The following is a 23,628-nucleotide window of genomic DNA, read 5'->3' on the forward strand; positions in this document are numbered from 1 at the left end:
TAATATTGCGATCTGACACTACGTTAGGAAGATATCACAACTTAGTACGAAGAACCACCTTATCCGCATGAAAAATAACGTAAGGGGAATCACACTGCAGAGCCGAAAGCTCAGAAACTCTGCGAGCAGAAGAAGTAGCAAGAAGAAACAAAACAGAATGATAGCAACTTAATATCAACAGAATGCATCGGGTCAAGCGGAGCCTGTTGCAAAACTTTAGGAACAAGATTAAGGCTCCAAGGAGGAGCAACAGGTTTAAATACAGGCCTGATTCTGACCAGGGCCTGAACAGAAGATTGAATATCTGGCAAATCTGCCAGACGTTTGTGCAAAAGAATAGACAGTGCAGAAATCTGACCCGTCAGAGTGCTGACAGACAAATCTTTTTCCAGGCCCTCCTGAAGAAAAGACAAGATTCTGGGTACCCTTACCCTGCTCCAAGAGAAAACTTTCAATTCACACCAATAAAGGTATTTGCACCATACTTTATGGTAAATCCTGCGAGTAACAGGCTTACGAGCCTGAAGCATGGTATCAATGACCTCCTCAGAAAAGCTACACCTAGCCAAAACTAGGCGTTCAATCTCCAAGCAGTCAGCTTCAGAGAATCCAAATTTGGATGGAGGAAAGGACCCTGAAGTAGAAGGTCCTTCCTCAGAGGTAACCTCCTAGGTGGAAGAGAAGACATCTTCACCAGATCCTGCAAGGCCAGGCAAGAGCTATTAGAATCACAGACGCTCTCTCCTGTTTGATACAAGCAATGAGTCATGGAAGGACAGTAAACGGAGGAAACAGGTATCCTATTCCAAGGAACCGCCAGATCATCTCTCAGAACGGCTTGAGGATCTCTTGATCTTGAACTGTATTTTGGAAGCTTTGCGTTTCGACACAACACCATCAGATCCAACTCCGGAACCCCCGACCTGAGCGTTATCATTGAGAATACCTCTGAAAAGTCTGCCTGCTCAGAAAATCCGCTTCCCAGTTGTCCACCCCTGGAATGTGTATGGGAGATAGGAGACAATCATGAGATTCCATCCACTGAAGAATGTGGGCCACCTCCTCTTTTGCTAACAAACTCCGATTCCCTCCCTGGTGGTTGATGTATGCCACTGAGGTGATGTTGTCAGATTGAAATATGATAAACCAGACCAATGCTAGTTGAGGCCAAGCCATCAAGGCATTCAGGATTGCTCTCAACTCCAAGATGTTTATGGGAAGAGAAGATTGCTCTTGAATCCAAAGTCCCTGAACTTTTAAAGAGCCCCAAACTGCTCCCCAACCTAATAGGCTGGCGTCTGTGGTCACAATCACCCAGGAAGGTCTCAGGAAGCATGCACCCAGAGACAGATGTTCCAGCGAAATCCACCACGAGAGAGAGTCTCTTGTTAGGGGATCCAGAGCTATCCCCTGCAAGAGATCTGAGTGGTCTCATTTACAGTGACTGAGCATGCATAGCTGTAGAGGTCTCAGATGAAACCAAGCAAAAGTATTGATGTCCGTGGAAGAAACCATCAGACTAATCACCTCCATGCATTGAGTCACTTATGGATAGATAGAAGACTGAAGTGAAAGACAAGAAGCAAGAAGTTTGGATTTTCTGACCTCTGTCAGAAAAATGTTCAAGGATAGAGAATCTATAATTGTTCCCAAGAAACACACTCTTGTATTTGGTACTAGGGCACTCTTTTCCAGATTCACTTTCCACCTGTGGGAACGTAGAATAGACAACAACATCTCTGTATAAGATCTTGCTAGCGGAAAAGATGACGCTTGAACCAATATATCCTCCAGGTAAGGCACCACCGCTATTCCCTGAGATCTGACCACCACAAAAAGTGCCCCTAGAACCTTTGTAAAGATTCGAGGAGCTGTAGCAAGGCCAAAAGGAAGGGCAACAAACTGGAAATGTTTGTCCAGAAATGCAAACCTCAGAAACTGGTGATGTTCCTTGTGAATGGGAACATGAAGATACGCATCCTTCAGATCTATGGTCATCATGAACTGACCCTCTTGGACCAAGGGAAGAATGGAATGAATATTTTCCATTTTGAAGGACAGAACTGTCAGTATGTACCAGGGTTATATTACAATTTATTTGTTATTATTCTTTAAAACAAACACCCAATTAAAAATGTATATACGAAGCAATTGAAATTAATAATTATTTCTAAATTCTTTAGATTATTTACAATTTATAAACACATTGAATTATATTTATAGAAACTAGATTATGAATCAACCATACAAATATGTTGTTATAATATTCTTACAAATATCATAAAAAATATACCTTTAAAATGAACCTTACTCACAAGGAATCGCATTAAAATACCACAATAAAATACCAGAGTATGGACCGTTAACTTAACAATGCTTAGTTAGACAATATAACAAAATACTTTAACATCCAATTGATATGCCAATTTATCTGAAATGAAATATCCTCTTAATTAACTGCAATAGGGCAAATTCTAATATATATATATATATATATATATATATATATATATATATATATATATATATATATATATCAATAACTGTAATTAATTTATGATTTCAAAATACAAAATTCTTTTTAAACATTAATATGTAATACCAGTATACTTACTACAATCTAACTAAAGCTTTAGAATATCTTTGATTTAAAAATTTAAAATATACAGTTGCTGGGGGGGCGGAGTTAGCCCTGCATCTGAGCGGTCGCACTTTACATTAGCTCCGGCTGTATTTTTTAGATTTTTATATCCCTGACCGCTCAGAGCAAGTAACTACACACTGAACAGGAGCTGATCAAGAGGCAAAACACTTGAGTCAATTACGATGGCATAGTAGGCCTGAGCAGCGACATATTTTACGATTCTTATCCGCAGAGAACAACACAGCGAATATGCTGAAGGCGCCATCTTGTTAACCAGACCATGCTGGAATCTCTCCTCTGAGAGTAACTCTTTCATCACGGCAACACTGAGGACCTTGTAACCCCTCTACTATGGAAGGAAATCTTTCCCATACAGTTGCAGCTGATCTGCTAGCAGCTTTTGAACGGCGAATGGACAGATGTTTTGAGGACCTGTTACTCTCATTACACCCATAGCACTCAAGCGCTGACATCACCTCAGAGAAACCGGAGACTGAGATACATACCCAGAGCAATACTCTTGAAACTCAGGATCCTCTCAGTTAGAATGCACTATTGCTCCTACTATGCAACAGATTGAGCTGATACCTTTGATGGGCACTGAACTGTCACATATGTCGATTCGACTTACCACTACATAGCAGCTGACACCCGGGCTTGTTGGAGGAAGGTCTGGATGTGATTTTCACCGCCCGGTGCGATCCGGGCGGCGATTGCGCAATCCCTTGTATCTACCTGATCTCACTGAGGACACTGCGTTTCCCTTGTGCTGCAAACCTTCATTTGGAGCTCTGAGGATGATGGGAGGAAGCGAGAATGAGCTGTGTATGAATGGAACGCTGGGTCTCAACGATCTCACCCTGCAGAACAAGAAGGCTTACCCTGGTTGTGACAGAGCTGCTGTAAGCCAGCATCTCCCAACGGCTGCTGCATTTTTAGCCCTCAGATTTGGGATAGGGTAAATGTAACAGCTCTCTCCCCATATGCCTCTTCATAGCCTAATTAACATTCACTATGGAGAAAGGTCTCATCGTATAAGACTTTTTGACTTTATACCCCACTTGATTGAACTGTTGAAAGTTATGTTGTGCAGAGCTCAAGTTTTACTAATGCCTATTTAATGTGAGTTTCATTGTTACACCTCATTAAGTTCATAGCTCAGTGTTCATTAAGTGTTATCTTAATCTTAAGTTGTTTATATGCATACAGTGGTCTGTACCCTTTAAAAACCCCACACTTTAATTTGTAGGCTCACCAATAGGTGGTCATAATGCAAAAGATATTTTATACATTATATACTCATGCTTCTACCATACACAGCAGATATGAGCTACTGGGTCGGCACCTCTGTCATGTTATTGGCAATATCCTTAATGTAGAAGGCATGTGTTTAGGAACATGTAGTTTATAGTCCTAGTTCACGCCAGAAGTAGTATTGCTTTCATTTTGCTGTTGGGTATATTGGTACTAATGCCTTCTTAACTATACCTGAGACACACATACAGTTAAGAGTTTATACAGGGAGTGCAGAATTATTAGGCAAGTTGTATTTTTGAGGATTAATTTTATTATTGAACAACAACCATGTTCTCAATGAACCCAAAAAAACTCATTAATATCAAAGCTGAATAGTTTTGGAAGTAGTTTTTAGTTTGTTTTTAGTTATAGCTATTTTAGGGGGATATCTGTGTGTGCAGGTGACTATTACTGTGCATAATTATTAGGCAACTTAACAAAAAACAAATATATACCCATTTCAATTATTTATTTTTACCAGTGAAACCAATATAACATCTCAACATTCACAAATATACATTTCTGACATTCAAAAACAAAACAAAAACAAATCAGTGACCAATATAGCCACCTTTCTTTGCAAGGACACTCAAAAGCCTGCCATCCATGGATTCTGTCAGTGTTTTGATCTGTTCACCATCAACATTGCGTGCAGCAGCAACCACAGCCTCCCAGACACTGTTCAGAGAGGTGTACTGTTTTCCCTCCTTGTAAATCTCACATTTGATGATGGACCACAGGTTCTCAATGGGGTTCAGATCAGGTGAACAAGGAGGCCATGTCATTAGATTTTCTTCTTTTATACCCTTTCTTGCCAGCCACGCTGTGGAGTACTTGGACGCGTGTGATGGAGCATTGTCCTGCATGAAAATCATGTTTTTCTTGAAGGATGCAGACTTCTTCCTGTACCACTGCTTGAAGAAGGTGTCTTCCAGAAACTGGCAGTAGGACTGGGAGTTGAGCTTGACTCTATCCTCAACCCGAAAAGGCCCCACAAGCTCATCTTTGATACCAGTCCAAACCAGTACTCCACCTCCACCTTGCTGGCGTCTGAGTCGGACTGGAGCTCTCTGCCCTTTACCAATCCAGCCACGGGCCCATCCATCTGGCCCATCAAGACTCACTCTCATTTCATCAGTCCATAAAACCTTAGAAAAATCAGTCTTGAGATATTTCTTGGCCCAGTCTTGACGTTTCAGCTTGTGTGTCTTGTTCAGTGGTGGTCGTCTTTCAGCCTTTCTTACCTTGGCCATGTCTCTGAGTATTGCACACCTTGTGCTTTTGAGCACTCCAGTGATGTTGCAGCTCTGAAATATGGCCAAACTGGTGGCAAGTGGCATCTTGGCAGCTGCACTCTTGACTTTTCTCAGTTCATGGGCAGTTATTTTGCGCCTTGGTTTTTCCACACGCTTCTTGCGACCCTGTTGACTATTTTGAATGAAACGCTTGATTGTTCGATGATCACGCTTCAGAAGCTTTGCAATTTTAAGAGTGCTGCATCCCTCTGCAAGATATCTCACTATTTTTGACTTTTCTGAGCCTGTCAAGTCCTTCTTTTGACCCATTTTGCCAAAGGAAAGGAAGTTGCCTAATAATTATGCACACCTGATATAGGGTGTTGATGTCATTAGACCACACCCCTTCTCATTACAGAGATGCACATCACCTAATATGCTTAATTGGTAGTAGGCTTTCGAGCCTATACAGCTTGGAGTAAGACAACATGCATAAAGAGGATGATGTGGTCAAAATACTCATTTGCCTAATAATTCTGCACTCCCTGTATAGTATAGTAAGTCTGCTTGCCACAATCTCAGTTTGCAGACCAACCCTTTTTTGTGTTAGGGGCTTTGATTCTCATATACTCTATTACGATACAGGAGTATAATGGGTAAATTATGTAGCAGGGTACTATGACAATTAGGTTATAAATTATCTTTGCACATATAAGAGCTACTTTTCTTTCTGAGCTATTTGCGTCTCAACCCCTGGATATAACTGATAGTACTCCTAAGCAATAATATAATTTTATTAAGCTGTTGGTTACCGGAGTCTCAAATATTAACCTCTCTGATTAACTACCTTATCTATAAAGTTATTAGAATGTTTTAAAATAATCATTGTGATTAGCTATAACTCTTAGTAATTCAAACTTCATAGCCAGATTACACTCAACACCTCCACAACAGGGTATCATATGGAAACTAAGTAGTGAAATGTTATGACAATGGAAAAGCTCTAGTCAGCTATTCGTAATAGATTGCGATTTCTATTAGCCCAATCCTTACTAAATGTTTTATTAATAGCAGTAATGTCTAAGGATTATTATGTACATCAAAACTCTTTTACCTAATTGCCCCATGGAGTGACCCTTCATAACCCCCTACTTAACAGTGTTTCACTAAACCGCTACTTTTCTTTGCACTTCCTTAACCTTAGACAACACACATTTCTAACAAGAGCCTCACCTCCCCCCCCCCCCAATCCTTCTCTTTTCCTTTTCTTATCTTTTCTTCTCCCCTCCCTTTTCATTTCTCTAAATCAGCTCTGGCCTGCTGACTTTTCCCATCTTGCTATTTTACACACTAGGTCCAAAAGTGACCATTTCCAACGTCAATTTCCTCTATCAGTGTCCATAAGCCTGTTGGGTTCAAAAGTAACCCTCCTTTTTAATAGAGGAACACATTACAGAAAATAACATAAAACGGAGGTTCAAGATGCCTACCCATACATATTTAATTTAATACTTTTGCTTTATCCAATATATATATTTGTATGTTCTATAATTTGTCATTTATATTTCATGGCATACCATTTATGTTGTATTATCTTCATAACCTCAATAAAAAATATTATTATTAAGAAAAATAATAATAATAAAATAAAATATACAGTTGCTTATACTTTACCAGATCACCAGTTTGAGAATTCAGTTAATATCCAAATATGTCTATCATCATATGTTTTAGGAGAATTATGCGCATTTGTGAGAGAATTAATCTTGATAATCTCTTATCCACAAAGAGTGTCCCAACGTATTTGCCTTACAGAAAACTGTGTTCGCACACTGGTCTCTCTATAAGCAAAAATGGCAACAAGCAGGATTGCAAACAGTCACCAAGAAAAAAAATTCAGCCAAGATCCCTTTCTCTGTGTGCAGAGAGTTTTTGTCTGAGACAAAACTCTTCCCCATATCTTAATCATTCAATAGATTTGGATACACACTCTTCTCTGATTCTCTACTGGGAAATGTCCTTTTAACAGCCAAATGTCTTTTGGATGTAATTCTGGATTAAGGCCATCGGGGGCAGCAGACAAGACAAACAGTTTCATTTTCAACACTGCTATACAGTTTAATTTAGATTCATATATATTTTTACAATGTATATTTAGTGTATTCACTATTTCTTGCCTCAGCAAACAATTATGTACAATTTGTATAGGATCACCTAATATTATTTAATCTGGGCATTTCATCAATATTAAACATGATACACTTCCCACAATACAAAGTAATTCTTATACATTTAAAATATATGGGTATTTAAAAGGATTTTAATACTTTTAGCATGGATCTAATTAATATCTCAGTTATCATCTTAATATCACATACATACCTTGAGATCAGCAATCGGATGTAATTTCACATAATTATATTTATATTGGACTACTTTCCCATATCAATATAAATATTGCATATCTGTATATCTCTTGCTGAGTGTATAAAAACATATGATGTTATTTATATTTTTCATTTAGCAGACATTCACGTTTAATATTATACAAACATATCCATTTATTCATACCTATTATTTAATAGTCTGAGGCACATATTTAATGTTTGAAAACTATATATATGATTTGTCCAAACTTTGAATCCTTAAGACTTCTATGTTTTCAAAAATACATAGGTTAAGACATGTTGAAATCTTGATTCTTAGGTTTTCAGCTTCCCATATTGCCCTTCTTAGGTAAAGACAATCTCCCAGATTCATGTGTTCATATTTAATATGTTGTCTGAATATATATATTTATTTAAGTATCTTAAACTACATGAAAATTAGGCACAATTCCTTTTTCTGAGATCTAGTTTCTCATGTGCTGTTTATCTGATCCAACAGCCTTTTCAACTGAGAATGTGAATTAGGTCTCAGCAGGGACAATTTAAAACTTGGATGAGAACAGCTGTATCCTCTGAGTATTGTATATTCCCCTATTCTTACAGGCGGACTATCTGTTCCTTACAAGGGTTCCTGTGATCTAAGTAATGAATTAATTTGGCTAGATTAATTTAGAGATTTCAATCTGAGAAGGCTATCCAACAATAATTCATTAGAAGTTATCAAAGGCTCTTTAGATGTGACATTATCTCTTATAATTTGGGACCAATGTTTGTTTTTCTTTAGAAATCCTGTCTATTTATTTTGTTCTACAAGTCTGTAGTTGAGAGCAAAAGGGAGGGGTTGATATTACCTATTCTAGTGTTTGTTTGCAATGCAGCTAAATCAATTCATAGTAGATATTAGCTAAATGAAATATTAGATTCTATAATACATCTGTAGTTTATTTAAGGTTACTTCACAGATACCCTGATAGAACCTTGAGAAATTTGTTGAGACACTTTAGGTCTAGGATGGGACAGAAAGTTCCCTCCTTTTTGGGAACCACAAAGAGAAATCTCTTTGTGTTTCCCAAAAAGGAGGGAACTTGACCCTGTTCCTCTATGGGAAATGGAACAGTCACTCCCAGGGAAGATAGGTCCTTTATGCAGTTTAAGAAAGCCTCTCTCTTTAACTGGTTTGCAGATAACCTTGACAGGATAAATCTGCCCCTGAGGGGGGCAAGACTTGAACCCTATTCTGTATCTTAGAGATACTATCTCCACGGCCCAAAGATCTGGGACATCGCGGATTCAAGCCTGTCAAAAAAAGGAGAGCCTGCCCCCACTTGATCCAGAACTGGATTGGGGTGGCCCCATTCATGCTGATTTAGAATCAGCGGAAGGCTTCTTAGCTTGTTTCTCCTTATTCTAAGGCTGACTGGACCTCCATGAGGTCCTGGGTTGCTCCGGCTTGGAAGAGGAAGACTTTTGTCCCTTGAAGTTACGAAATGGAACGAAAATTATAAGTATTCTTCTTGTCCTGAGGTAGGAAAGATCCCTTTCCACCGGTAATTTCTGAAAACGATCTCAGCCAGATCAGGACCAAATAAAGTCTTACCTTTAAAAGTTAAAGACAAAAGTTTGGATTTGGATGATATATCCACAGACCAAGATTTTAACCATAGAGCTCTGAGAGCTAGCACTACAAGGCTAGAAATATTGGCTCCCAGTCTAACCACTTGCATGTTGGCATCACAGATGAAAGTATTAGCCAACTTAATTGCCTTGATCCTATCTTGGATATCCTCTATAGTTGTCTCTTCTAAAATCAGAAAGTCAGAAAAAACATCCCACCAATAAGATGCTGCTCCCACAACCATAGCTATACTTGCAACTGGTTACCACTGTAGACCTTGATGAATATACATCTTCCTTAAGTAAGCCTCCAGCTTCTTATCCATGGGATCCTTGAAAGAACAACTACCTTAATAGGAATAGTAGTTCTCTTGGCTAGAGTAGAGATAGCTCCCTCTACCTTGGGCACTGTACGCCACGAGTCACGTATTGAGTCTGCCACAGGAAACATCTTTTTAAAAACAGGAGACGGGGAAAAATGAATCCCTGGCTTATCCCATTCCTGAGCAATAATCTCCAACATACGGTCTGGAACTGGAAAAACTTCCACCGATGAAGGAACATCATATACTCTATTTAGTTTACTAGACTTTTTTGGGTTATCAGCGGCAGATGAGTCGGATTCATCCAAGGTAGCAAGAACCTCCTGCAAAAGTAACCAGAGGTGTTCTAGTTTAAATCTAAAATTAACCTCCTCTGAATCTGTAGATTTTTCCACTATAGAGTCAGAGTCTGAAATCTCACCCTCAGAAGCCACTGAGGTATTACCATCATCAGATAACTGAGAGAGACTGACTAACGCAGCTTTAGTGAAGTCAGAACCCTTACTAAGAGAAATATTTTTAGATTTCCTCTTTCTCTTACCAGCAACGGGAAAAGCTGATAAGGCTGCAGAAACTGCAGAAGTTATCTGCGCAGCAAAATCCCCATGTCAATAAACACCCCTTCAGGAGGATGCTGAGAGGAAGTGCAAGGCACTGCATGTGAAACAGCTAAGGCTTTGGACGGTTGATGAGAAATATGAGGCATGTCATGAACAACATTATCCTGAGAGACATATGGCTCAGAACGGTTTAATTTATCTCTAGACCTTAATGTCTTAGATAAGCATGAAGAACAAAATTGCACAGGAGGAACAATCTGAGCCTCTAAGCAAAGTAAACATTTAGCAAAAGTAACTGATATGAATCCTCTCCTTCCACAGATGATCTCATCGTCAAAATGCTAATCGCTATTAAGCTGACCGGCGAACGAAGCTTCACTCTTCAAACTGACTGTAAAAGACGGAAGAGCGTAGAGTCACATGATCGGACCAGAAAAACAAACTGTGCCACTAGTAATAAAAGCGCGCGTTTCTGAGGCGATCCGTTGCACAAAATTAGGGACCAAATAAAGTTAAACTTTATAAAAGTGGATAAAACTTTATAAAAATCCTCATTAACCCTTAGCCAGTCTCACCAATCCTCATTTAAAGGTTAAAATCTTAACCCCTTATGCTTTAAATAATTAGCCATCACATACAAAAAAGAGCCTGCAATGCTGCCCAGATGAAATCCCTGAATAAAGGGATAAATGATGTCCCAAATATTGATCCACTTAAGGCATTAACCTCTAAAGTGCTGTCTTTCAGTACCTAGAAGGCAAAAGCACTTACCTGGGAATCCAGCTGCAGGACAGGAACAACTTCTTTGGTATGACAGTTACTCCACTCTCTGTCAGAGACCTGTAGAAAAAGAAAAAAACAGAGTAACCAACCCTGGTTTTCTAAAAAGGGGTAGCAATGGTGTTAGATTTAAAGCAAAGACCACTTCGCCGGCTTCTAACTGCTAAAAGCCACCATTACTCTTACTAAAGAGATTTATATGGACACAGCTTGACCACAATCCTTGCTTGCAGGGAAAAGTACCAATTAAAGGATTACATTTCTTCAGACACAACTTTGCACGTCCTACCAATGATAGAGGCAAAGAATGACTGGGGATTATGGGTAAGGGAGTGACACTTAACAGCTCTGCTGGGGTGCTCTTTGTCTCCTCCTGCTGGCCAGGAGTTGAATATCCCACTAGTAATTGGAATGAAATCGTGGACTCTCCATCCTATAGGAAAGAAAATATTGTTTATGCCTGGTCTAGACGCTATTATTTCTACTGTTAACACAAGGGAAAAAAAGAAGGGCATGTCCTGGTGCAAAAACCCCCACCGTATAGCACTGTAACAGAATTATACTCACAGAATCTGACTCTCCTCCCACATTGTCTATGTGGATAGACCAGATGAAACTTAATCTATCCTTAGAAAGATATTTTTATTACACTAATGGAAAACTAGAGTACTACGCCAAACTCTTTTTTCTTTTGGGAATCCCATTTTCAGCTCAGATAGAAGTGATGAGACTCTTAAAAATCCCAACGATATGTAATGTCAGATATTCTTCTTCCTCCTCTCTACATGTTAAAAGAGACACATGCATCTGTTTAAAAGTAACAAGTTAAGTAAACCAATCAATATATATGTTGAAATGTTTATGTATGAAACCTCAGACTGTCATTTTCCAAATATTGTCTTTCATCTCTGTTGTTGATATCGCTGTAACTGTTATATTGACTGTTTCAATGGTCTCGCTTACCATATATTGATTTATCGATCGAATGCCTCGAGCATGGACTTTATAAAACAGCAAAAACTGAATCCAAGGCAAAAAATGAGACCATAACACACTTATGTTGTAAATTTTCGTTATTGTGCTGTTAAATTTTGACATAAATAAAAGATTAAACAACAGCAACAACAAAAAAGAATTATACTCACAGACTTTGCAGCACCAAACTGTGCTTTACCATGTGTCAGATTTCTATTGGTGGTTGTAGTCTGGTCTGCCATTAGCCACTCCCACCACTGGCTGCATGGAGTTTGAGTCTGTTACTGATATATATTTTGAATAAGCTGTTAATATAACTACTCAGGCACACTGGGGCACATAAAATCTTGCTTCTGATTGCTGATTCTCATTATGATTATTAACAGAACAGATAAGTGCTCTTGATTGGGAGAACAAAACACAGTGAAAAAAGTCCCTTTCTGCAAATTAACCATTCCTGAGCAGAAACCAGCCATCTTCCTTCTTATAAGAGCGGTAACCTGGGGTCAGGTAGCTGAGATACTGCTATCTCTCAGCATGCAGCATTAAGCACAGTTTGGTGCTGCCAAGTTTGTGAGTATAATTCTGTTACAAAGCTATATGGTGGGTTTTGTGCTCTAGGAGGCGCACTTCTTTTTTCCTTTGTGTTTGCAGTTACCCGATGATTTGGATATCACGGAAGGAGCAGTCACCTCTCCACCACTTTGGAGTCGATTTAAGAAAATTTACATCCCCTAGGTTGTGTATATACTGTACTATTGGACTTAATATACGGACTATTCCCTTATAATAAGGTGATAACTTTTCATTTTATTTTTTTGTAATAAAGAGTTATTGGATACAATCATTTTGGTGCCCTCTAATATCTGTCTATTAGATTTGTTTCATACTGTTTCTACTGTTGCTGGAGGAAAGGTAGCCTTGCTCCCTCAGGACAAAAAGTCTAAGGGAAAGAATTGAACATTCAGTCGTTTTTGTTTATTTCATACTACAAGGAACAGAAATACCTCTTTACAGAAACCAGAATCTTCCAGGAAATCCAATCCTAATTGGAACAAGGCCAAACAGTCAAAAAAACCTCCCTCATCCAAATTTGCATGATGGTGCATCTCCCGATCCAGATCTTGTAGGGGGCAGATTATGCCTTTTTTCTGGATGATTCAGGATCCTTGCGTTCTAAATATAGGTTTCTTCTGTCTCGTGTTCCAATGGACCCTGTAAAGGCAAATTTCTTCATTCAACGTGTTTCAGTCCTGGAACTCATGGGAGTGATAGCTCCAGTACCTGTGTTGGAACAAGGCCAAGGGTTTTACTCAAACCTTTTTATTATTGCCAAGAAAGAATCAACTTACAGGTCTATTCTAGTTTTCAAAACTCTAGACAAGTTTCTCAGGGTTCCTACTTTCAAAATGGGAATAATTTACATTATTCTTCCTCTGGTACAGTAGAGTCAATATATGTCCATGATAAATTTGAGAGATGTGTACCTTTATATACCTATCCACAAAGACCACTACCCATTTTTAACAGTTGGCTTTCAGGACAAGCACTTTTAGTTTGTCGCTCTTCCACCTGGTTTCGTTGCAGCTCCTAGAATTTCTACCAAAGTTCTGAGAACTCTCCTGTCTGTAATAAGGGCTCTAGATATTTTGGTGGTTCCATACCTGAATGTAACGTTGGTTCAGGCTTCATCTTTACCTTAAGCCGTATCTCATACAAATAAACTTTGGTTATTTCTGCAAAGGCATAGTTGGAGGATCATAGTTCCAAAGAGTTATTTTTCTCCACAGACCAGGGTCTCATTCCTAGGAGACTTTCCTTAATGGATCAAAGGAGAATAAAGCTTCAGACAACTTTTGTATCTCTTCAGTCTCTTTCCAGTCCTACAGTAGCAATGTGCATAGAAGTGTTAGGTCTGATGATAGAAGCATCAGATGCTATTTCTTTTGTATGGTTTTACATGAGACCTCTTCAACTCTGCATGCTATGTCTATAGTGCAAGGATAATACACAGCTTTCTCAAAGAATCCTCTTGGTGAGACAGTCTCTGTTCTGGAAGATAAATTGACAAATCTTTTCTATAGGGGTATCCTTCATACTCCTGACCTGGGTTATAGTCACAACAGATTCATGTCTCTAGGGAGGGGGTGTAGTATAGGCGGACCAGGAAAGCACGAGGAATTTGGCCTCTTCAGGAGGCAAAGTTACCAATTAATATCTTAGCACTCTTCAGGACCCTTCAGAGCTGACCTCTTCTAAAAGAAAAGATTTATCTGCATTTTAAATCAGAGAATGTCACAGCAGTGGCCTATATCCATCATCAAGGGAGGACTTGCATTTCCTAGAGATGGAGTTTTCCTGAATTATGACTTGGGCAAAGAACAATCTCTGTTTTATTTCTACTATTCATTTCCCAGGTGTGAACAACTGGGAAGCAGACTATCTCAGTTGCTAATCCCTTCATCCAGGGAAATGTTCTCTCCATCTGGATGTCTTCAGCCAGATTGTAGATCTATGGGGTCTACCAGAGATAGACTACTGGCTTCTTGTTTGAAAAACAAACTTTGCAGTTAGTTGGCAAGATCCAGGGATCCACAGGCAGAGATGACAAATGCTCTAGCTGCTCTCTGGTCTTTTGTTTTGCTTCCATTTTTTGCTTCCATTTTCCGTAATAGCTCATCAATATTATCATTGCTCCAGCTTGGCAACGTAGAATGTGGTTTGTGGATATGGTACAGATGTCCAGTTATACCACGTATTCTCTTCTATTGCACTATGACCTTCTATCATCAAAACCTCTACTCTCTCCTTGAAGGATTGGAGATAGAAAGCCGAATTTTAAAACAAAGTGGCTTTTCTGATGCTGTAGTTAAGACTTTAATTAAGGCTTGAAAGCCTGTATCACAAGATTTGGAGTTTTTTTCTTTCCTAGTGTGAAAAACAAGGTTTTGGCTAGTATTCTTTTAAAATTCCTAGAGTTCTTAATTTTTTACAAAATTGATCCATTCGGACTGGCTGATCTCGCCTACGTACCCCAACCCACACAGACATTTTATCAAATAAACTGCATAATAAATATTACTGTTATAGTACCCCCTAATGTAAAATAATCGCTGCCCATTCTTGGGTGAGTAAATATAGAGCCCTGAATAAGAATAATGCAGTTTGAGCAATTAAGACAAGGGAAGCAACCTAAATTCTTCTTGCCCATAAAGCTCTCTTGTAAAGATTTAGATGGACCAATATGAGCTATTATCAAATCATCCTTTAGGTTCCTTCTCCTCTTAAAAGCAGGCATAGGATAATCCTCACTGGCACAAACAATCTAATATTCAGAACACAATAGGGGTGCTTACAAAAATAATGATAATATAACAATCAGACTAATGTGTAGTATGTGATGTTATCAGATAAACATACAGTCCAAAACATGCGAAGTGGATGAAGCAGATTGGGCAATCAATATGGACTGTGTTATTCAAGCAGCTCTTCTCAAGTGCCACCATGAAAAGTCTATGAAAAAAATCAGAGAAGGCCTCTCATAGTGTAAAACTGCCAACTGGGACATCAATGGTGACAAATGAAAGGTACTCACATTTGGAAAAAGCACATATATGTGCAAGTAGGGCAGACCGGATCCTTATAGAGTCATCTGGCTAACTCGCTTCCCGTCTCTGGAGCGTTGTGGAATATCTGTCTCAGCAACTGGTGATCTAATCCAATGCTGTAATGCTTGGTTAAAAGCTGTGCAGCTCAAAAACAAAAACTGTCAAGGTAGCATACAGATTAAAAGTGTTTATTAGACAAAACATGATGTATTAAGTGAAGCAACGCTTTTCACAGCAAGAACTGATTCATCGATTTAAGGTGTAGTTTTCCTCTCAGAGAGTCACTCTTTGTCAAAGGGAAGCTTTGGGAGTATGGGGTAGTACAATTACACCCAGTGGAAGTTAGCCACAGGCCTGCCACAGGTGTTGCAGGGACCGTTTCCCAGTTGTGGAATGGCTGTCTACTGAAACTTGGGGATTATTTTAGAATTTGACACCCTATATGTCTTTTTAACACGTCAGATTTTGTAGCATGCCATTTATTGTATGCTCTACTGGTATTTGCACTTGTGAGATTTTTTTAACATGGTTATCTGTAATTTTTTTTACGTTCATTTAGTGGCTTTGTTCATTTGCGTACCTGTCAGCTGCCTGTTTTTTTCCCCTCTCCGCTGTGTCGGGTTATCGCTTTACATCTCCTCAGCGCTGCTGGATGTTTATTTAATGCTTCTGGTTTCAACATTTTTTGTTTTTTTTGGAGAGGCTAAGATTTTCAATTCTGCCAAGAGCTTCATTTAGTGTGTAGGATTTTATATTTTTCCTGCCGTTATTTAAATTTTATGATTATAATGCTTTAATCATTTATTTTGTTTCCACAATAACTATTTCTTTCTGTGGTTTCTACTATTCCTCTTGAGGATAGTACCTCTTTTAAAGACCACATGGATAAAAAGTTAGAAACTTTCCATAGAAAGGCTTTTTCAGCAAGCAGATTTTCTTTTTAGACTTGCAATTCGTATTGCTTGTGCTGCTGCAGCTTCTACTTTTTGGTGTGAAGGTTTGTCTAAACAGTTTTCAGAGGAGTCTGCTGGTGAAGAGTTTTTGCATTAGTTAAAACTCCTTAAGACAGCCAATGCTTTTATTTGTGATGCAGTTTTTGACATTATTAAAATCAGTGCCAAGAATATGGCATTAGCAGTTTTGTCCATGAGAGCCTTATGGATGAAATCACGGTCAGCTGATATGTTTTCTAAGTCTAGGCTTTTGTCCCTTCCTTTTCAGGGAAAAGTTTTATTTGGACCTGGTTTAGATGCTATCTTTTCTACTGCGACCGGAGGCTATGGGGCATATCTATCCAGCTCTGTATGGAGTTTGAAGCCCCGTGTTTCTGGCCGAGAATCTTCAGGGGGCGGCGTTGCACCAGCAGCTCACAAGAGCTGCTGGTGCAATGCTGAATACAGAGAGCGTATTGCTCTCCGCATTCAGCGAGGTCTTGCGGACCTGATCCGCACTGTCAGATCAGGTCCGCCAGACCTTTGATAAATATCCCCCCATGTCTAAGTGTAAAGCCAGGGCTTCTAATAATTTTCTTTCCTTTCCTCCTCTTCCTCTCAAAAACAGGATTCTTCCAGATTTTCCTAGGAGCCAAATCCAAATTGGAATAAGTCTTCTGCCATGTTAGCATGAAGGTGCGGCCCCAAAATCCAGATCGTCTGGAAGGGGGCAGATTATGCCTTTTTCAGGGGACTTGGTTTCAGTCTGTTCAGGATCTATGGGTTCTAAATGTAGTTTCCTAGGGATATAGAATGTATTTAAAATTAAAGCCTCCCAAGGGAAGGTTTCTTCTGTATCATGTTCCAAAGAACCCTATGAAGGCAAGAGCCTTATTTCAGTCAGTCATTGATCTAGAGTCTTTGGGTGTAAGTTTCAAGGTCACAACAGGGTAAGGGGTTTTATTCCAACCTCTTTATTTTTCTTAAAAAAGGAGGGATTTTCCAAGCCTGTTTTGGATTTAAAGACTTTAAACAAGTTTCTCAGGGTTCCTTCTTTCAAGATTGATTGTTTGTTTTGGGGAAATGCAATGCTGTTTGAAGTTCCTTATAGAAACCCAACTGTACAGCTGTCTTTGTATTGGATTACAAATCGTGTTCAAGACTAAATAAATATTATAACTGCTCAAAGAACTGATTATTAGTATTTAGTTCAAATATGGTACCAACAAATACTGTTTCCTAAACACACACAATCCTTTGGTAATACCAGACCTGCAATGTTTAGGGTGTAAACTTTTGGTATTAAGTAAAGGATACTGGCATCACAAAGCACCCTAAGATGATATACAATACTTTGCATGGGCAGAATTCTGTACCTAAGGTGTGGGTTAAGAATCACAACCGCACTTCTAGAACACCCACAGTGAGCTCCTCAAACACCCTTTTTCTCTCCAGCAAAATTACTTTACCATTACAAAACAGACATGCAAACATTTTGCAATTGCACGCGTTTACATATCAGTTTTGTAAGCTTTTTTTATGTCTTGCAGTTCTAATTATTGTTATTGTTTTTCCACTTTGCTAGTGATATGCATTTGATGTGCAAGATATCATGTATTGACCACTTAAAGGGACTTCAAATAGAGCATACAATTTTAAACAACTTTCCAATTTACTTGTATTATCAAATCTCCTTCATTCTTCGGCAATTCTTGGTTGAAAGAGCAGCAATCCAATACTGGGAACTAGCTGAAAACACTAAGTGAGCCAATCACAAGAGGCATATATATATTTCAGCTATCAAATGACAGCTAGCTCCCTGTAATGCATTGCTGATCCTGAGCCTACCTAATTATGCTTTTCAACTAAGCATACCAAGAGAACAGAGCAACAGATAATAGAAATTTAAAGTTGTTTAAAATTGTGTTCTCTTTTTGAATCATAAAAAGCATTACTATCCCTTTAATGCAACTATAGATGTTAGTGGCAAGGAAGCCTACTGATTAAATTGTGAATAATATAGGTGAAGCGTTGCTCAATTTATGTCATAAATTATCTTGACTTTACAATGAGGCCACTTGGCAGCTTCACAAGCATCTATGTATCAAGACCAGTAAGATATTGCAGGTCCTCGGCTTGTTTTACCATTCTCCATGAAAGCTACTAGGCAACCTATCAGCAGCTGCAATTTTCCTTCTGTACTGATTGGCTAGGGTAACTGTTAGCAATGACGCCAAGCTGAATGTTTAACCCCTTAATGACCAATGACAGAATTATTCCACCATGAAACAAATGAGCTGAATGGGTTACATTTTGGCTTCCAGCAGGCTAAAAACAATATTTAAAAAAAAAATGTTTTTCAGAGATGAGAGTGTTTTTCTTACATTCATTTTGTTTTGATTTCTTATTTGCAGCCAGCAGTGGTACATCTTCAAGGTCAAGGCTCTGCTATACAAGTCAAAAATGGTAAGAATCCAACAGAGTCTTTTAATCTGATCTTTGATACTTAATTTCCCCTTTAATCCATAGTGTGAAAGCTATTTACTGGAGGATCTATCTCTATCTATCTATCGGGTACTTATAGAGCGCAAACTAATCACCCGTGAGGGTCTCAAGGCGCTAAGAGAAACGGGATAGGAGAAGGGGAGGGAGGATCCACTTTTAAATATATTATATAACTGCAGAACTAGAAGTACGTTTTAGAAATGACAATATTTATGCTTACCTGATAAATTAATTTATTTCATGATGGAGAGTCCACGAGCCATCACATGTGGGAGATTAAAGTTCAGTCCTAAAGTAGGAGGCAAAACACTGCACACAATGTTAATACCTCACACTTTCTCATTATTCCTTAGTCATGCATATGACCAAAAGAAAAGCGGAAAGCAGGAAAGAAAAAGTGCAAACTGGTACTGCTGCCAACTGTTTTATAGAAAAACAAGGTCGGGTCTTGTGGAGTCTCACCATTATTAACCCCTTAAGGACTACAGTACTTTTCCATTTTCTGACCGTTTGGGACCAAGGCTATTTTTACATTTCTGCAGTGTTTGTGTTTAGCTGTAATTTTCCTCTTACTCATTTACTGTACCCACACGTATTATACACCGTTTTTCTCGCCATCAAATGGACTTTCTAAAGATACCATTATTTTCATCATATCTTATAATTTACCAGAATTTTTTTTATAAAATATGATGAAAAAATTGAAAAAAACACACACTTTTTCTAACTTTGACCCCCAAAATCTGTTACACATCTACAACCACCAAAAAACAACCATACTAAATAGTTTCTAAATTTTGTTCTGATTTAGAAATACCCAATGTTTACATGATCTTTTCTTTTTTTGCAAGTTATAGGGCAATAAATACAAGTAGCACTTTGCTATTTCCAAACCACTTCTTTTCAAAATTAGCGATAGTTACATTGGAACACTGATATCTGTCAGGAATCCCTGAATATTCTTTGACATGTATATATTTTTTTTAGAAGAGAACCCAAAGTATTGATCTAGGCCCATTTTGGTATATTTCATGCCACCATTTCACCGCCAAATGCGATCAAATAAAAAAAAATGTTCACTTTTTCACAAACTTTAGGTTTCTCACTGAAATTATTTACAAACAGCTTGTGCAATTATGGCACAAATGGTTGTAAATGCTTCTCTGGGATCCCCTTTGTTCAGAAATAGCAGACATATATGGCTTTGGCGTTGCTTTTTGGCAATTAGAAGGCCGCTAAATGCCGCTGCGCACCACAATTGTATTATGCCCAGCAGTGAAGGGGTTAATTAGGTAGCTTGTAGGGAGCTTGCAAGGATAATTTTAGCTTTAGTGTAGAGATCAGCCTCCCACCTGATCCCTCCTAAACAGCTCTCTTTCCTCCCCCACCCCACAATTGTCCCCACCATCTTAAGTACTGGTAGAAAGTTTGCCAGTACTATAATAAAAAATTTTTTTTTAAAAAAACAAAAACATATTCTGCTGTGTAGGATTGCCCCTTAGCCCCAATCTCCCTGCCCCCCCCCAAACAGCTCTCTAACCCTCCCCCTCTACCTTATTGTGCATCATCTTGGGTACTGGCAGCTGTCTGCCAGTACCCAGTTTGCCATAAAATGTTTTTTTTATTTTTATTTTTACATATTTTTCTGTAGTTTAGCTGCCCCCCCTCAATAACCAACCCCCCACCCCCTCCCAGATCCCTCAGATAAAAATTCCCTCCCTCCTCTCTCCCACTTTATTGTACAACAATTGTGCCATAGTGTAGCGTTCCCACCTGCTCCCGCCAGCCCATACACGTGCTTGTAATTCAAGCAAGAGGCTATAAGGTCTACGTTTGGCCTTTCCGACTACTGATAATCTGGTCAATTACCTTCTAAATCTTGAATGCTGACATGGTATCTAAGTCTAGATTACTATCTCTTTCTTTCCAAGGTAACAATTTATTTGGTTCTCAGTTGGATTCAATTATTTCAATTATCACTGGAGGGAAGGGAGTTTTTTTACCTCAGGATAAAAGATCTAACGGTAAATCTAAAGCTTCTAATCGTTTTCGTTCTTTTCTACAGAACTAGGAACAGAAAATTAATCCTTCCCCTAAAGACTTCGGTTCCAATTGCAAACGTTCTTCAAGTTGGAATAAATCTAAGCCTTTTAAGAAACCAAAGCCAGCCACCAAGTCTGCATGAAGGTGCGGCCCTCGATCCAGTTCAGCTGGTGGGGGGCAGATTGAAATTATTTGGGAAGATTCTGTTCAAAATCAGTAGATTCAGAGTATTGTCTCTCAAGGGTATCGAATAGGATTCAGAGTAAGACCTCCTGTGAGAAGATTCTTTCTCTCTCACATTCCAGCAAATCCGGTGAAGGCTCAGGCTTTTCTGAAGTGTGTTTCAGATCTAGAGCTTTCAGGGGTAATAATTCCAGTTCCATTTCAGGAGCAGGGTCTGGGGTTTTATTTGAATCTGTTCATTGTCGCAAAGAAAGAAAATTCATTCAGGCCAGTTCTGGATCTGAAGTTTTTGAATTGTTTGTAAGAGTCCCAACTTTCAAGATGGTGACTATAAGGACTATTTTGCCTTTTGTTCAGCAAGGTCATTATATGTCCACGATAGACTTACAGGATGCATATCTTCACATTCCGATTCATCCAGACCACTATCGGTTTCTGAGATTCTCTTTTCTAGACAAGCATTACCAATTTGTCGCTCTTCCATTTGGCCTAGCAGCAGCTCCAAGGATCTTTTTGAAGGTTCTCGTGCCCTTCTATCTGTAATCAGAGGACTGGGTATTGCGGTGTTTCCTTATGTGGACAATATCTTGGTTCTTGCTCAGTCTTTACATTTAGCCGAATCTCACATGAATAGTGTTGTTTCTTCAAAGACATGTTTGGAGGATCAATTTACCAAAGAGTTTCTTGATTCCTCAGACAAGGGTCACCTTTTTAGGTTTCCAGATAGATTCAGTGTCCATGACTCTGTCCTTAACAGACAAGGGAGGAATGAAATTGGTTTCAGCTTGTCGAAACCTTCAGTCTCAATCATTCCCTTCAGTGGCTATGTGCATGGAAGTTTTAGGTCTCATGACTGCAGCATCGGACACGATCCTCTTTGCTCGTTTTCACATGAGACCTCTTCAGCTTTGTATGCTGAATCAATGGTGCAGGGATTATACTCGGATATCACAATTGATATACTTAAATCCCAACATTCAACTCTCTCTGACTTGGTGGTTAGACCATCATCGTTTAATTCTGGGGGCCTCTTTTGTTCGTCCTACCTGGACTGTGATCAAAACAGATGCAAGTCTTTCAGGTTGGGGAGCTGTCTGGGGATCTCTGACAGCACTAGGGGTTTGGAAACCTCAAGATGCGAGGTTACCAATCAATATTTTAGAACTCTGTGCTATTTTCAGGGCTCTTCAGGTTTGGCCTCTTTTAAAGAGTGAACCATTCATTTGTTTTCAGACAGACAATATAACAACTGTGGCATATGCCAATCATCAGGGTGGGACGCGAAGTCCCTTAGATATGAAAGAACTATCTTGGATACTTTCTTGGGCAGAATCCAGCTCTTGTCTAATTTCTGTGGTGCATATCCCAGGTGTAGACAATTGAGAAGCGGATTATCTCAGCTGTCAGACCTTACATCCGGGGGAGTGGTCTCTCCATCCAGATGTATTTTGTCAGATTGTACAGATGTGGGGTTTTCTAGAAATATATCTGATGACTTCTTATCTAAACAAGAAACTTCCCAGGTACCTGTCCAGGTCCAGGGATCCTCAGGCAGAGATGATGGATGCTTTAGCAGTTCCTTGGTTTTACCAACCTGCTTATATCTTTCCACCTCTAGTTCTTCTTCCTAAAGTGATCTCCAAGATCATTATGGAACAATCATATGTTTCTGATAGCACCAGCATGGTCTCACAGGTTTTGGTTTGCGGATCTTGTTCGGATGTCCAGTTGCCAGCCTTGGCCACTTCCTCTAAGACCAGACCTTCTGTCTCAAGAGCCGTTTTTCCATCAGGATCTCAAATCGTTAAATTTGAAGCTATGTAAACGCTTAGTGCTTAGTCATAGCTAAGGATTAATACTATGCTACAGGCTCGTAAGTCTGTTTCAAGAAAGATTTATTATCAAGTTTGGAAGACCTATATTTCATGGTGTTCTCATAAATTCTCCTGGCATTCTTTTAGAATTCCTAGAATTTTACAGTTTATACAGGATGGTTTGGATAAAGGTTTGTCTGCAAGTACTTTGAAGGGACAAATCTCTGCTCTTTCTGTTTTATTTCATAAAAATATTGCTAAGCTTACTGATATTCACTGTTTTGTTCAGGCTTTGGTTCGTATCAAACCTGTTATTAAATCAATCTCTCCTCCTTGGAGTCTTAATTTGGTTTTGAAGACTTTGCAGGCTCCTCCTTTTGAGCCGATGCATGCTTTGGATATTAAACTACTTTCTTGGAAAGTGTTGTTTCTTTTGACTATCTCTTCAGCTAGAAGAGTTTCCGAATTGTCTGCTCTCTCTTGTGAGTCTCCTTTTCTGATTTTCCATCAGGATAAGGCTGTTTTGTGGACTTCTTTTAAATTTCTTACTAAGGTTGTGAATTCTAACAACATTAGTAGGGAAATTGTTGTTCCTTCCTTGTGTCCTAATCCCAAGAATGCTCTTGAAAGATATTTGCATTCTTTGGATGTTGTAAGAGCTTTGAAATATTATGTTGAAGCTACTAAAGATTTTAGGAAGACTTCTAGTCTATTTGTTGTCTTCTCTGG

The 23,628-nt window shown here is 38.9% G+C and overlaps 1 protein-coding gene across 3 annotated transcripts in view; it reads left to right on the forward strand.

Moving 5' to 3' along the window:
• Positions 1–23,628, forward strand: part of EDA (ectodysplasin A) — a 530,968-nt gene that overhangs the window by 487,357 nt on the left and 19,983 nt on the right. For 2 of the 3 annotated variants that reach the window (XM_053699041.1, XM_053699042.1), the window contains exon 6: positions 18,769–18,820. The exons of the other annotated variant lie outside the window; for it this stretch is intronic. In XM_053699041.1, the coding sequence (XP_053555016.1) occupies positions 18,769–18,820 (52 nt within the window). The remainder of the gene's footprint in view (positions 1–18,768; positions 18,821–23,628) is intronic. 3 annotated transcript variants of the gene reach the window in all.

The sequence above is a fragment of the Bombina bombina genome, chromosome 1 (genome assembly GCF_027579735.1).
Source record: "Bombina bombina isolate aBomBom1 chromosome 1, aBomBom1.pri, whole genome shotgun sequence".
Lineage (NCBI taxonomy): Eukaryota > Metazoa > Chordata > Amphibia > Anura > Bombinatoridae > Bombina > Bombina bombina.